The sequence below is a fragment of the Apteryx rowi genome, unplaced genomic scaffold, assembly GCF_003343035.1.
Source record: "Apteryx rowi isolate R43461 unplaced genomic scaffold, aptRow1 scaffold_864, whole genome shotgun sequence".
NCBI lineage: Eukaryota > Metazoa > Chordata > Aves > Apterygiformes > Apterygidae > Apteryx > Apteryx rowi.
In genome coordinates, this window is record NW_020451165.1 from 195,399 (window position 1) to 208,201 (window position 12,803).

General features: G+C 35.2%; 1 protein-coding gene across 2 annotated transcripts in view; it reads right to left on the reverse strand.

The window, feature by feature from the left end:
- The window catches only part of CPEB2 (cytoplasmic polyadenylation element binding protein 2), a 56,454-nt gene that overhangs the window by 7,914 nt on the left and 35,737 nt on the right, over positions 1-12,803 (reverse strand). For both annotated transcript variants that reach the window (XM_026090636.1, XM_026090635.1), the window contains 3 exons: positions 5,512-5,630; positions 5,101-5,215; positions 3,034-3,215 (listed from right to left, as the gene is read on the reverse strand). In XM_026090636.1, coding sequence (XP_025946421.1) covers positions 3,034-3,215; positions 5,101-5,215; positions 5,512-5,630 — 416 coding nt within the window. The remainder of the gene's footprint in view (positions 1-3,033; positions 3,216-5,100; positions 5,216-5,511; positions 5,631-12,803) is intronic.

Here is a 12,803-nt window from a genome sequence, read left to right on the forward strand (position 1 = left end):
AAAAAAAAAAAAAAAAAAAAAAAAAAGCAATGAAGTTTCTTTCCAGTATCAACCAATGAATAACAGAAGATAGTGAGGGCATGTGAAAATTTGATTTCTGGGGACATAATTAAATTTAACCTCTTTGATCATTTTACTGCCAGCTGAACTCCACTGTGGGAATAAGAATTTCTTGCATTAAATTCAGTGTCAAAATTATCACACAGAAGATAAACAACAGGTTGCATCTAGCTTCCAAAGGAATAATCTGTTCTAATATTATTTATTGATCTAGAAAGACAAAGGAGAATACAAGCTGGCAAAGTTTTCAGATGATAAAGGTGATGATTTAGGTCGCTCAAATCCACAGAAGCCTGTGTGAATTCAGAGCCCCTAAGTAATCTAGTGAATGGTTCACAAAATACCAGATAAAGTAGACATAAAATCTGATTTAATCATGCATGGTTCTAAATCAGGTCAAGAAAAATGTATGGACTTCATTAAAACAACTCAATAAAAACTTAAAGGTAAGTGCAGTCCAAAAAAGGATGATACAAAGATAAATTTAGAAAGATAGCAAATTACACAAAAATATAGATACAGGGTTTTTTTTGATAGGCTCTTCACTGTGAATACTGTGCAATACAATCATCCTGTGGCAGAATTACAGGAGATTCAGAGAAGGGAAATGAAAATTATTAGGCGCATAAAAACCCCCTCTTATTAAATGAAATAGTAAAAAGTATGGTACTACTTATCTTAAAAAGAACAGAAATAAGACAGTATATGACACAAATATATAAAATATAAATGTAAGATATAAAATATAAATAGGTGAAAAGGAAGAACAAAGTCTTCCAATCTCTCAAAATAAGAACTCTCAAAATATTGAGACTGTAGACCTCAGGGCTTGGGCATAGAGCTTAAATGACTTCACATTTACATGCATAACAACAATATTCAAAGTTTTAACTGATGTTAGCAACAAACTTTGGTAGAGAAAAAAGCCCTAGGTTTTAAGACAATTTCTATTGGCTTAAGAAATATCTTATAAGGTAAATTTTACACTGTATCTGAGTCATGTGGCATTTTTGTACCTTATTTGAGGCTACTATTATCAACTAGATACTAACTGGACCACCAATCATACTGCTCACCTATGATCCATCTCACTATACTATTCAAGTTTCTAGTGTATTTTATCCTTACAACACTAATGAAAGGCAGGAAAATTATATTAACTTAATTATGTGGGTGGCAGCTGAACACAAAGACAAAGCTCGTATCCACACAGAACACGAGCTGCCTCAAAACGCTGAATTTTTAAGAGCCAAGCTCAGGGAAGGGAATTTATAACCAGAAGTAAAGCATATAGTGACTGGGGAGAATTAGAGGCCCTGAATATGATTCACAAGAGAAAATATGTTGAGTTGGAAACAGACAGTAAGAATGACCAGAGAACAAATCATGTGTAAAAACCTGCCTCCCTTCTGCCCTTCGCTCCTGGCAGAAGTTAGGTATTTATGTAAAATAAAGGCTCACAACTGATAGTTTCTCTCTGGAATCAGGCATTTAAAAGACTGAAACTGCCAATCTATCATATAAGTCTATTGCGTAAAACACTTCCACGGGAACAGGAAGACCAAGACAAAAGTGTCCTTTAGTTTGCAGGGCTTAAGTCCGTGTCTCCCACCTTTTAGCGTAAACTAGTTGGGACGGGACCCATTATCCACCGCTGCTATTAAAGTTAGGTCGCTTCACAGCCAAAATGCACTGTAGATGGTGCCTGAAACAGACTAAGCAATACCTGATTCTTAAAGCTCATTGACCTGGTCATTTCTATAGGAGTACAAGTTTTGGATTCTGGGCCTGATTCCCATTTTGTCCAAATACTCAAACACAAGATCATGAACAGTCTTACTTCACCACATACAAACTCACCATCAAAGCCATTTTCCCTATTATATAATGAGCCCCAAAGTAGCACTATTAGCCAGTCTGATACAAAATATAAGAAAAGGAAATGCATCAGCAAAATATAGTTGTCAAATCTTAACATGCCTCGTTCACTACCCACATTCGGATCCACTCAGCTTCTGGAAAGGACCATGTTTGGAGATTTCAACTCACTAGGCAACTGGTAGCTCAGAGGGAGATGTATTCCTCTGCCTGTTTGAAGGTAGAAGTGCATGCTACCTACCTACAGCAGACTTGTGTAACTGTACTACTTTCTTTTTCCCATGTCTTTGATCTGTAAAAGGAGACTGGACCTTGAACTACTTACTCAACACTTCTTCCTCTAAGACTCATTTTTTTAATGGAACATCTGTTAATACCAGTGACTTACCTCTGCAGCTCCTGACATCAAAACTAGTGACACTTGACACTGACATAATTTGGATGTCAGTTTTCTTTGCTGCTCTCATACTTTTAATTACAAGTAATGAATTGGACTAGTCTTCTTAATATCGAGCTAGTTTTGCTTTTGCAAACAGTAAACATCTATTAACCAGAAATGTACATTGGTAAATACTCAGAAGACTGTCTAACAGAAAGGAGAAGACATTTCATATTTTAGGTGTCCAGCTTGATGAATTTTCCAAAGCACTGAGCCCTGACAATTATGGCTGAGATTCATGGGAGCTGAAAATATAGAAAAACTCTGAAACTAACAAATAATAGTTTCCTACAAATCACAGAGGAATTCATCATAGAATTTGGTTTCCACAGAATAAAAGAGGAAAAAGGTTTTCAAGCCCTTTGCCCATACACAACAAAAGCATGAGCATACTCTCTAAAATGGAAAGAACATATGGTATAACATATGTCCAAGGAACAAACTGCTGCTCTGTGGAATGTATGTTCTTTGTTCAGGGGCATTCATGGTTTAACTCTTGGAACTAGCGGAGTTACAGAAATGTAATCAAGGAACTGTCACAAAAGCTGATCAAAATGTAATGTTACTGCATCTTGAGAAGTTGCTTTATAGATAAACACTCATCTGAGTAGGCATATAACAAATATTTAAAAAACTAATAACTATGTACAACTTACTCGTTTATCAATATCGCCATGCTGAAGTTGAACAAACCGAGCGCTAATGGCAGCAATATAACTCTGCTGATTGGAAAAAGCAACACGTCCAGCACCCTTTGGGTATTTCAGCTCAGGGTCAGTATCAATTCCTGCATAACAAACTCCACCATAGAGACGGTCCATGATCATAGCCAATTCCACTATAAGGGGAAAAAAAAAAAAAATCCATTTTAAGTGTTCTTTTACAAACTTATTATATAATATGTTTTTATTTAAAATATTAGAAAAGTAATTTTTAATAATTACGTAACAACCGATGTAACGAGATATATATAAACACATGAAATAAATGATGAAATACTCAGGCAGACAGATCTTTCACATTGGTGGTCACATCCTTCCAAGGAAGGATGGAGTTGTAAGCCCTTGCAGTCCTTGATAACCTGGAACTGAACTTGCAGAGCAGTTTTCTTCAGGCGATTACAGCAGAAGACTTTTTGGGGCAGGCATGGAATGTAAGCTGTGTAATATAGATCCACATGCCACAAATTCCCCTGTGCATGTTGTCTGGCTGTCCAAATGCTCTATGTCCTACTTGAATTTAAAGATGTAGTTAGCATCTTTCCATCTGCCACACAGAGCTCGATTATCTAAAGTACTGTATTATAGTGCTACACTTACCGTAGAAACTTAATTACAAAGAACCAAAAACCTTAGATTTATAAACCGAGTATTCTAGCAAACCTCTAATAACATTTTTTAGCCAATTCAGTGTTGTAATTCATTTAGGTGGAATATTTAAATCTTTCAGAATGGTATCCTTTGTACTGGGGTACAAAGGTGTCAGCTGACACAAGTTCAACAGCTGTCTGACAAGTCAGCTAAAGCTTTACTGCTTTTGCGAAGGTGTGATTCTTATTTCATAATGCCATAGAAGTTTCAGTTTCACATATACAGGAGCTTTTAAAGTTACAAGCATCAGAATGTGTCCATTAAATTTAACCATAGACATTTAGCACAGTAATCTCGAGTATTTGGACTGAATTTATGGAAAATTAATCTGCAGTTGGAACATACTATGGTTATTCTACATTACAGAGCTAGTATTATGATCAAAGGTACAGTCTTAAAAGTAAAATGACAAAAAAGCTAGAGCGTTGTAGGTCCAAGATGTAAAAAATTAAGATTCTTTATACCCCAAATCAGCACTATCAATTTTTGGCTCTCCTACATCTTTCATCTGAAAGCTCATCTTTCTGAAAGAATAAAATTCAGTATGGAAGACTAATGGAAGACTAATAAACTCCTGGAATCATTCTAATAGAAACTGAGATCTGAAAGACTGTTTATTAAGCTTTTACTTCCAACACTCATTTCAACCTACTTACTAAAAGGCCACCACAAAACATTATACAAAGCTACTGCAGATGATCTTGCAAGGCAGATTATCCAGGCTGTGGATTAACCATTTGACAGCTACAGAAACACCTGAATTTTCCTCCATACATTCCAACATGGGTCTAGAAAGAGCACTGTGATCTCATATAGTGTTGCGCCATACAGGCTAAGTGCTAGCTCTCAGGCTTCCTTTCTTTTCTTTTCTCTATTCTTTCTCCTTCAGGTATTCATGATCTATGTTTTTGTTACTCATGTTATCTTGACTAACTGCAAGGTGGTAGTAGGAAAAGAGTGACAAATGAACAATTACAAGCAAGTACAAATTAGAACTCCACACACTAATATAGCATGGCAGAGAGGTTTTTTTATAGCACTATTTAAAAAATCTAACTCTTGTGATATTATTTACATTATGGCTTTGCTAATAAGATGAAAGTATTTTCTACAGCTTTAGAAATGTAACATTTTTCAGTAAGTCTAAGATATGAACAGAGATCTGTGGTCAAAGCCAGCATGTAAGAATTATTAGAGAAACATCAGAAAAATATTTCATAGTACCGTGGATAGTCTGCTACCAAGACAATCTTCTATTTTTATATATGTGTAAGTATGTATACACGCACACACAATGCATAGTTCATATTTCCTATAATTTCCTACTTTTATGTAGCCACAGTATATACTCACCAGCTCTTAAGGGTCTGGGGACTCCTCCAACAAAAATCGTTTTTCGAGGATCAAGAGGCTGGGAACCATCCATCACAAAGTCACTATCACTTAGATTCCAGGGACGGATCTGAACCTATTAAATAGGAGAAGAAAATGGTATGCTACTTTAAGTTTCACCATATTATAGACATATGTTCATCAGCCTATCTAAACTGTCAAACAGTCACAACCCCGTTAGCTTAAAACATCTAGCTGCTCTATTTAAATCCTATCAATTCATAACATGACAATTTTAAAATCATCCAATTGTTCCAGATGTTGAGCTCTGTCAATGGTAGTTTGCTTTTGATTATTTTCATCATCATCATTTCAAATGCAGCTTTAGACAGATGGCAGCTATAGCCTGCAGGCCATCTACTGTTTACTTACTGGCTTGTCCTTGATCGTAGGACTGGAAACACATAGATAGAGCTTTCCATCTTCTTCAATGCAGGCATCAATCAGTGCCTGAACAGAACTCTCTTCTTGGAAAAGGAGGAATGCATAACCTGGGGAAAAATGGAATAAGAAAAAAAAAAGACTGAGTTTTTATTTTTCTCCTACCTTTCCTTAACCTTCTTTGCCAGTGACTTCTCTGTAAGAAGATGTTTATTACAAATATAAGTGACAAAGTTAAACCAGTCATTTGTTTGTTGATCAGCCATCTTTTTCACCTATGTACTATTTTGCCATGGTCAATTAATTTCAACAGAACTCCAAGCAAATATTTCTTTTCTTAAAAAAATTGCCAAAAGAGAATAATAATCAAATAAAAGCAAACCTGGCTGCTCTATCATATACTGGAAATCTAGAATAAGCACAATTCATTGCCAGCAAGGGACATTACACAATGAAAATCCGACTTGGCACAAAAGACTAATCTCAATTCCAAAGATCAGATCAAAGCACTTTGTTACAAAAGCGATCCAGCAAGCCTCTCAAACACTACAAAAATAGGAATTAAAATGCTTATTTAATTCTACAGTAGAAACAAACAGTCAGACAAATGAAGAACCTTACATTTCAGAATATTTTGATGGTTACAGTTTAATAATACATATAAAACTTTTTACAGGTGCCTGATAGTGCAATTAAGGTTGCATTCTAAAGTGGATTTTAAAAGAACCATAAATCCACATTTTTTTCTGAGATTAATAATGAACGTGTAATTTTCACACTAAGTTAGATTTTATTGTTTGGAACAAAAGGTAAATGCTGAAGCAGTTGCTCTGCAGTGAGCTTGCAAGAGGAAGTGTGGCTGCTTTACAAAGCCCTTTGGAAATGATACTCTTCTGAGAGGTACTACTTAACTACTGGCAATTTGATTGCAAACAGACAGCTTAAGTCATTAAGGTAAAGGTAGCACTGCACATTGTGAAGAGCACTGAAGAATCAATGTATTAAGAACAAAAAATTAGAGAAACAACGGCATGACTGATTTTAGATTTATGAGAATGTAAGATTTAAAGAAAAAGATATATGGTCTATATTGGTCCTTTTAGTCACCTTATTTCTTATCCCTGATACCAGTCCTGTCCCTGTTAATTACAAGGGACATATGACAGTTTTATGTATTCTGTATTTTTAATGTAAATTTTGTTTACTTTTCTAATAGATATTCTGTAGGGAATCTTTCAAACTGAGCTCTGGCTGAAGCATTTCCTTGTGAAGTCCATTTTTATTGTTGAACAATGTTTTTTTAATGACAGTCTATTTACACTAAACTTAGATTTTGAATCTAAATAATGACTATCTGTTTTAACAGGGATATCTTTCTGTATTTATTCATTTTGCAAACTAAAATTAACATATTACCCATACAAAACTGACTGACTGGATCTGAGTATGTGCAGATTGGGACAGAGAAGTGAGATCCACATAATTTCCCCTACTTGCACTGAAGCCAGGCACACGCATTCCTGTTTGAATGAACTCAGTACAAGAATGATGGAAGTAAAAAAACTTAATTAACAAAGGGGATGGCTAAATGCAAATGATACTGACTAAGGGACCAGGCATACAAAGTAAGACTGAGGGCCAGAAGTGCATAAAATAGTACGTCAGATGCTGATTATCCATCAGTTTTTACCCTACAATATAGTAGGGGCACTTTCATGTAGCTGCTGATACATAAGCACTGTCAGTGCTTTGCAACAATCTACCACCTGTCTGCCTGTAACTATTAATATACATAACTATGGAAGCTTGTAAAAAGATAGAAAATTAAAATATAAGAACTTGATGAGGGAACAATTAGGGTTACTATACTTTGCTATACCTGAAATAAAAGCATGGAAAGCAAAAACAGAACTATACATTATTACTGCTTTCTCTGTCATCTGCAAAGCATGTCTTCACATCTGGGTTCATTCCACCAATTTTTAAGCACCCGAGAGGCTTGTGTCAGATGCTTAGCTGTACTATTCTCCTTCTGAAGACGTGAAGACAGTTAGGGTATACTCTGTACTATCAAATTGTTTGGCTCTAGTTTTGCTCCACAGCTCAGTCTTTCAGTGATTTACAAAGCATTCTAGTTTCCTCCCCAGGTCTAGTTTGAAGGAAACCAACTACTACTCATAGCAAAGAAACCTAGTTATGGAAGAGATAATAATTTGCTCAAGGTCCCACACTTTTTAGACATACATAGACATGGCCAATCCCTTCCAAAGAATGCTAGACTTAAACAGTCAGGATACAAACCATCCTTCATCACCTGCCATGGGCCAGGATTCACTTCCTGGCACAAATTAAGTATAAATTAGCCACAGACTTCTCCAAAGAACAACTCTTCTCCAAAGAGTTACATAGGCATCCAGACTCTATTCATTAGCTAGACAGAGCTTGCACAGGCAAATTCTGCTCTTATCTTAGGTAATTCAGTTAGATATCATAAATTAGAGCTCTTGCTGTTACTACAGTTACCACATGTCAACAACTACATGACGCAAGCTTAATTTTTACCCCTTTCTGATTTCTCAATATATATCTTTACTGGATTATTTTTCTCCTCAATGTTCATAACTCATTAACTATTGTGGATATTCAATGTCCGCAAAGCTAGTCTGGTGTTAAGTCATGTGCACAGGGATGATGAAAACAATCAAATGCAAAACTAATATTTTCGGAGTAGTATTGAATTACAATTACCATATGTGCTAGAAAGTAGATTCTTGTTCATATGCCTACATATGAACATACAGAATGTATGCCTTCTCTGAGAGACAAAGGGTAGGTAACCTGTTAGTGTTAAAGAGACCCACTTGACCGAATTCCTCTACAAAATACTGGAACTATACTCTGATTTTTCAAAGGGAAGCAGTATGGGCGACCTTGGTAATACCATCCTCAGAAAATTATGCCAAATAGTAAGTTGTTCTGGAGATGATAATTGACTCTATAACTACATTCCCTGATATCTAAAGATACAGCAGTGGTTGTATCTTTATCACCCTCAGTCTGAGTTGATATCTCTTAACCAAAAAGAAATCTTCCAGAGACTTCAAGAAATTAAATACTTTTTCCTTTTAATGTAGTGGTTGAGCAATGGTAGTAGAAAGCACACTGGATAAAATTTAAGAATCTAGCTGTATTACTGAATTAAACCTTCATAAGAATTAACGCCTCTCCTCCACACCTATATACAGAATCAGTATTTTCATTTTTCTGTATATATTACATACAGAACAAAGCAACAGCAAAAAATTCTAGATGAGATTCACTGGTGGCTAACATCATTTTCTGAGCCAGGTACACTTTATTTTACAGCAAAACGGAAGTTTACTGAAAGGACAAAGGATGCTTCTTCTGTTCCGCATATTTCAATGCAGAAATCAGAAAGAGCTGTTTTAAGTTCTATCAAACTCTAATTAATTCCTATCCCTAGAGGCTTAGAGAAGGGGTGAGGAAAATTAATGCATTTGCTAGCCAACATGACACTGTCCATACCAACCAAAATAGCCATATTTTGTCGTTGGTGCTTCTTTCCAACAAACTCCCCCCAGAGGAGAGTTAACAGCCTCACAGTGCAGTGCAATTCCTGCCCCCAGAATGCCATACCCTAGCTTAAATCAGAAGAAAATAGCGTTAACTACAGGTTAATGTAGACAATGGATTTATATTTGATGTTGGGAATAATTAACATTTGTGAAAGACATGCAATGTTTAAAGAAACCCGACAGTGTTTTAATTAAATTTAATCTTTAAAACATAAAACTTTTACTCATTCAGTTTAGTCATCTTTTATTGGGAATTAACTCCAAATTATATCTGAAGTAGAAAAAGTGCATGCTGATACAATTGTTATCTAGCTATTAGCGAAGGTACTTTTGAATAAAAGGAGCAGGATTCACTTCAAGATCCAAACACCTATTTCTGTATTTCTACAGTAAAGGTGTTCAAGCTCCTACTACAGTCAACAGAGACTCAGTTAATGCCTTCAGTGGCATCTGGACTACTACTCTGCTGATCAAGTGGGACACAGGGACATTTAGTACAATTTAACCTCTATAAGTACTTTGCCTAACCTTCAGCTGCTGTTCCAGAATGGTGTGGGGCTTCAATAGGTACCGTGTCACATTTGCCAGCCCTCTATAAATCTTTTAAGCTATCCTAGGTTTGGGTAAATAAATCAAACCCAATGTGCTTATGTTACGGTGACCGGAACAGCCCTCCGTACTCCACTAACTGTATTGGCTGGATTCCCATTGATTAAAGGAAGCTTAGACACTAATCACACACGAAGACACCTACAGTTACTTGTCTGAATCCAGAGCTCAGTCCTACCCAGGGCGATCAAAAAAGCTGGTAACAAGTTAAACAGAACTTGGATGGACCTAGGACTTTGCTATTTCAAGTAGAAACAACATTTTCAACCTAATTTTTCAGTCAATTCTAAACTAGCAGTTAGGAATCTTCAATAAATCAAGCCACTGTGTAACTACTGGGATAGAATGCAGCAGAAACAGATGATTAGAAAAAGCTGGAGATACTGTCTTGTTCAAAACAGATTATCTGCTGTTTAACACTGACTATAAATAGACAGAATACACGAACAACTGGTCAGGTTTAGAAAGGCCTCCTTTGGACTGGCATATCCTCTCTGCGAGATTTCTTTGAGAGTTCGATTTTTATGAGAATGGAGCCCTCACTTCAGCAAGTTGCTTTGAACGTGTGTTGTTTCATAAATAAATATATTTGCCAATTAAGTCATAACAAGAGTTATGGTAAATAGTGACAAGATAAAAAGGAAGGAATTCCCCACTACAGTTAGCAGATCACTTAGGGACTTTGTACTTCAACAGAATATATTTTTTTTCCTGCTTCACAGAAGAGTTTCCTTGTAAGATTAGCTTGAAGTTTTAAAATTTCCTTTTTCTTTGGGCCTAATTTTGTGGTGAACTGATGCAAAATGTAATTGGTTAAGAAAGAACAGTTGGTGTTTCTCAGGAGGCAGCAGCCTTGAAGGATCAGGACACTTTTTGCACTTCTTCAAGCAAGGAAATACTTCTTGTGAACTTGGCCTTCCCTCAAGACTTTCTGTAAGCAGAGAGCCTGGAAGGAAGCACAGCCTGGAAAACTGAACAAGAGACTAACAAAAAGACAGGTTGAACCTCTTCACCACAGAGAAGACTATTACATAAATCAGCCCAGAACCGGATAATTCTGAGACATCTTTGGAAAGTAATACTGTGCCAAGTCTCTAGTAAGATCGAACAAACAAAAACATACACATTGAATTAGCTTCATGCAGATCAATAAATTAGACACTCCAGATTATAGGTAAAAAAAATGAACCCCTTGTGCTAATATAGGAAATATCAATAATATTGCTAATTATTGATCAGTCTCAAAGCTTTCTTAATATTTAACCTAACTTGATCAGTTTTAGTTATCTTAGTAAATATATATAGTTTCTTGTCTGCACAAGTGAATATTACTTAAATATGTAAGACACAGATCTCTATGAAATTCTACTACAAAATAATCACAGGCCATATCGGTTGCACTGAAAGAAGCAGACACAAACACAGATATTTGACATTTAACAGTAAACTATGTTTGCAGAGTATCTACACAGATAAACCTACACTATATTTTAAATGTTAGGCTACTGCCACATTACAAAACAATATTGTAAAAAACTAGAAGTTTTAAAAGAGTAGTAAACAGTAAGAGTTATTAAATATCAAATACGGATCCGTTAGTCACATGTATCAAATTAATGCTTAGCATTTAAGTGTTTCCTGAGTTAATTAGATCAATAGAGGGAAGTTCTGTCTACATTGCCTTCTTTTAAGAAACTCTGTTTACAATACAGAATATTTTACCATGGTAATTATCAGTATTCCAACTACAGGAAAAGCTTTATTTAATAATAAAAAAAAAAGTCTGGAAACATATCCTTAAGATGTGCAGAATCTGAGACAGGACTTAATGGAACTCCTTGGAACTTAATGCCAGAATTGATTCCCTTTAGATCTTCCTGCTTTTTTATATTCATCACAGACTTTGAGAGTTGCATTTTCCTCAAAGAGTTCCTCAAGAATTTCTCTTGGTAATTTGTGAATATAGATACACTCTTTACGGTAACTGAAGGTAATTTAACAGTTGCTTTGTGTATCAGCCTGACCAACTAAAAAAGCCCAAGTCTCTTCATTTATCTTAGAATTTCCATATAGTATCCATAAAAAACATTCAAAGACTTTAACCTCCTTTTCCCACTCTTTGGAGGGCCATCTGTGATAATATTTCTGTCTTTTCCCCAGCATAGATAGTCAGAAAACCAACTGAACAACCAGTTCATAAAGCCATTATGCTTACTTTTGCCATTTCAGGGAAGGGATGAATTGCTGTATTCTCTACAGACAATATTCCACATTGTCTTCATATTTGGAACAGATTTTTGCATTTACTTCATGCATTCCAATACATGAGTGTACATGTACAGAGATATACTGAATAATTTAGATTATCTAACTGTACAATATGGTTCATCCAATACTTAAACTAGATTTTGAATATCACTCAAACTGCAAAGATAGAAATAATTAAAATCAATATTCAACCAGTTCTCAAAAACAAGAATTAGTGCTTCAAGTTCACAGCATAAGATTAAAATAAATATAAAATTGATATTTTGATCAAATATCCAAAAACATCTTTTGGTATTTTGTTATATCTTTTATTATTTTGCTTTTGGTAAAAGCAAATGTTTTGAAAAACCTGGTATGAGTATTTCAAGTGATTGAGTATCCAAATAAATGCATATTTATAAGTTCCAAATCTATTAAGGTGTACTAAAACTTTGAATTTCAGAAGTGAGTTTCATTTTTCTATTCCCTGCACAATTTATATCTTAATCTGTGGTGACACATCAAGCTTAACCAATGAGTTTGCCATACATGCTATTTCATTTTAAATTTGAGAAGCCTGACTATAACTTTCAATGAAAATTTGTAGCTAAGATTTAGTCTTAAAAATTTGACTCAATTTCAATTTTAGAAATTGGAGAGAAACACAAATACAGACCTTTAAATTAATGACACAAATACCTATACACCCCTGATCTGGTATTTGAGTAATCAGAAGATATGAGATTCTTCAGAAGTCCAGCACTGAACCAGGCACAAGACTAAAATAATTGTCTCAGATGTTAGACTTGGTATGTAAAGGAGCCTTGCCTG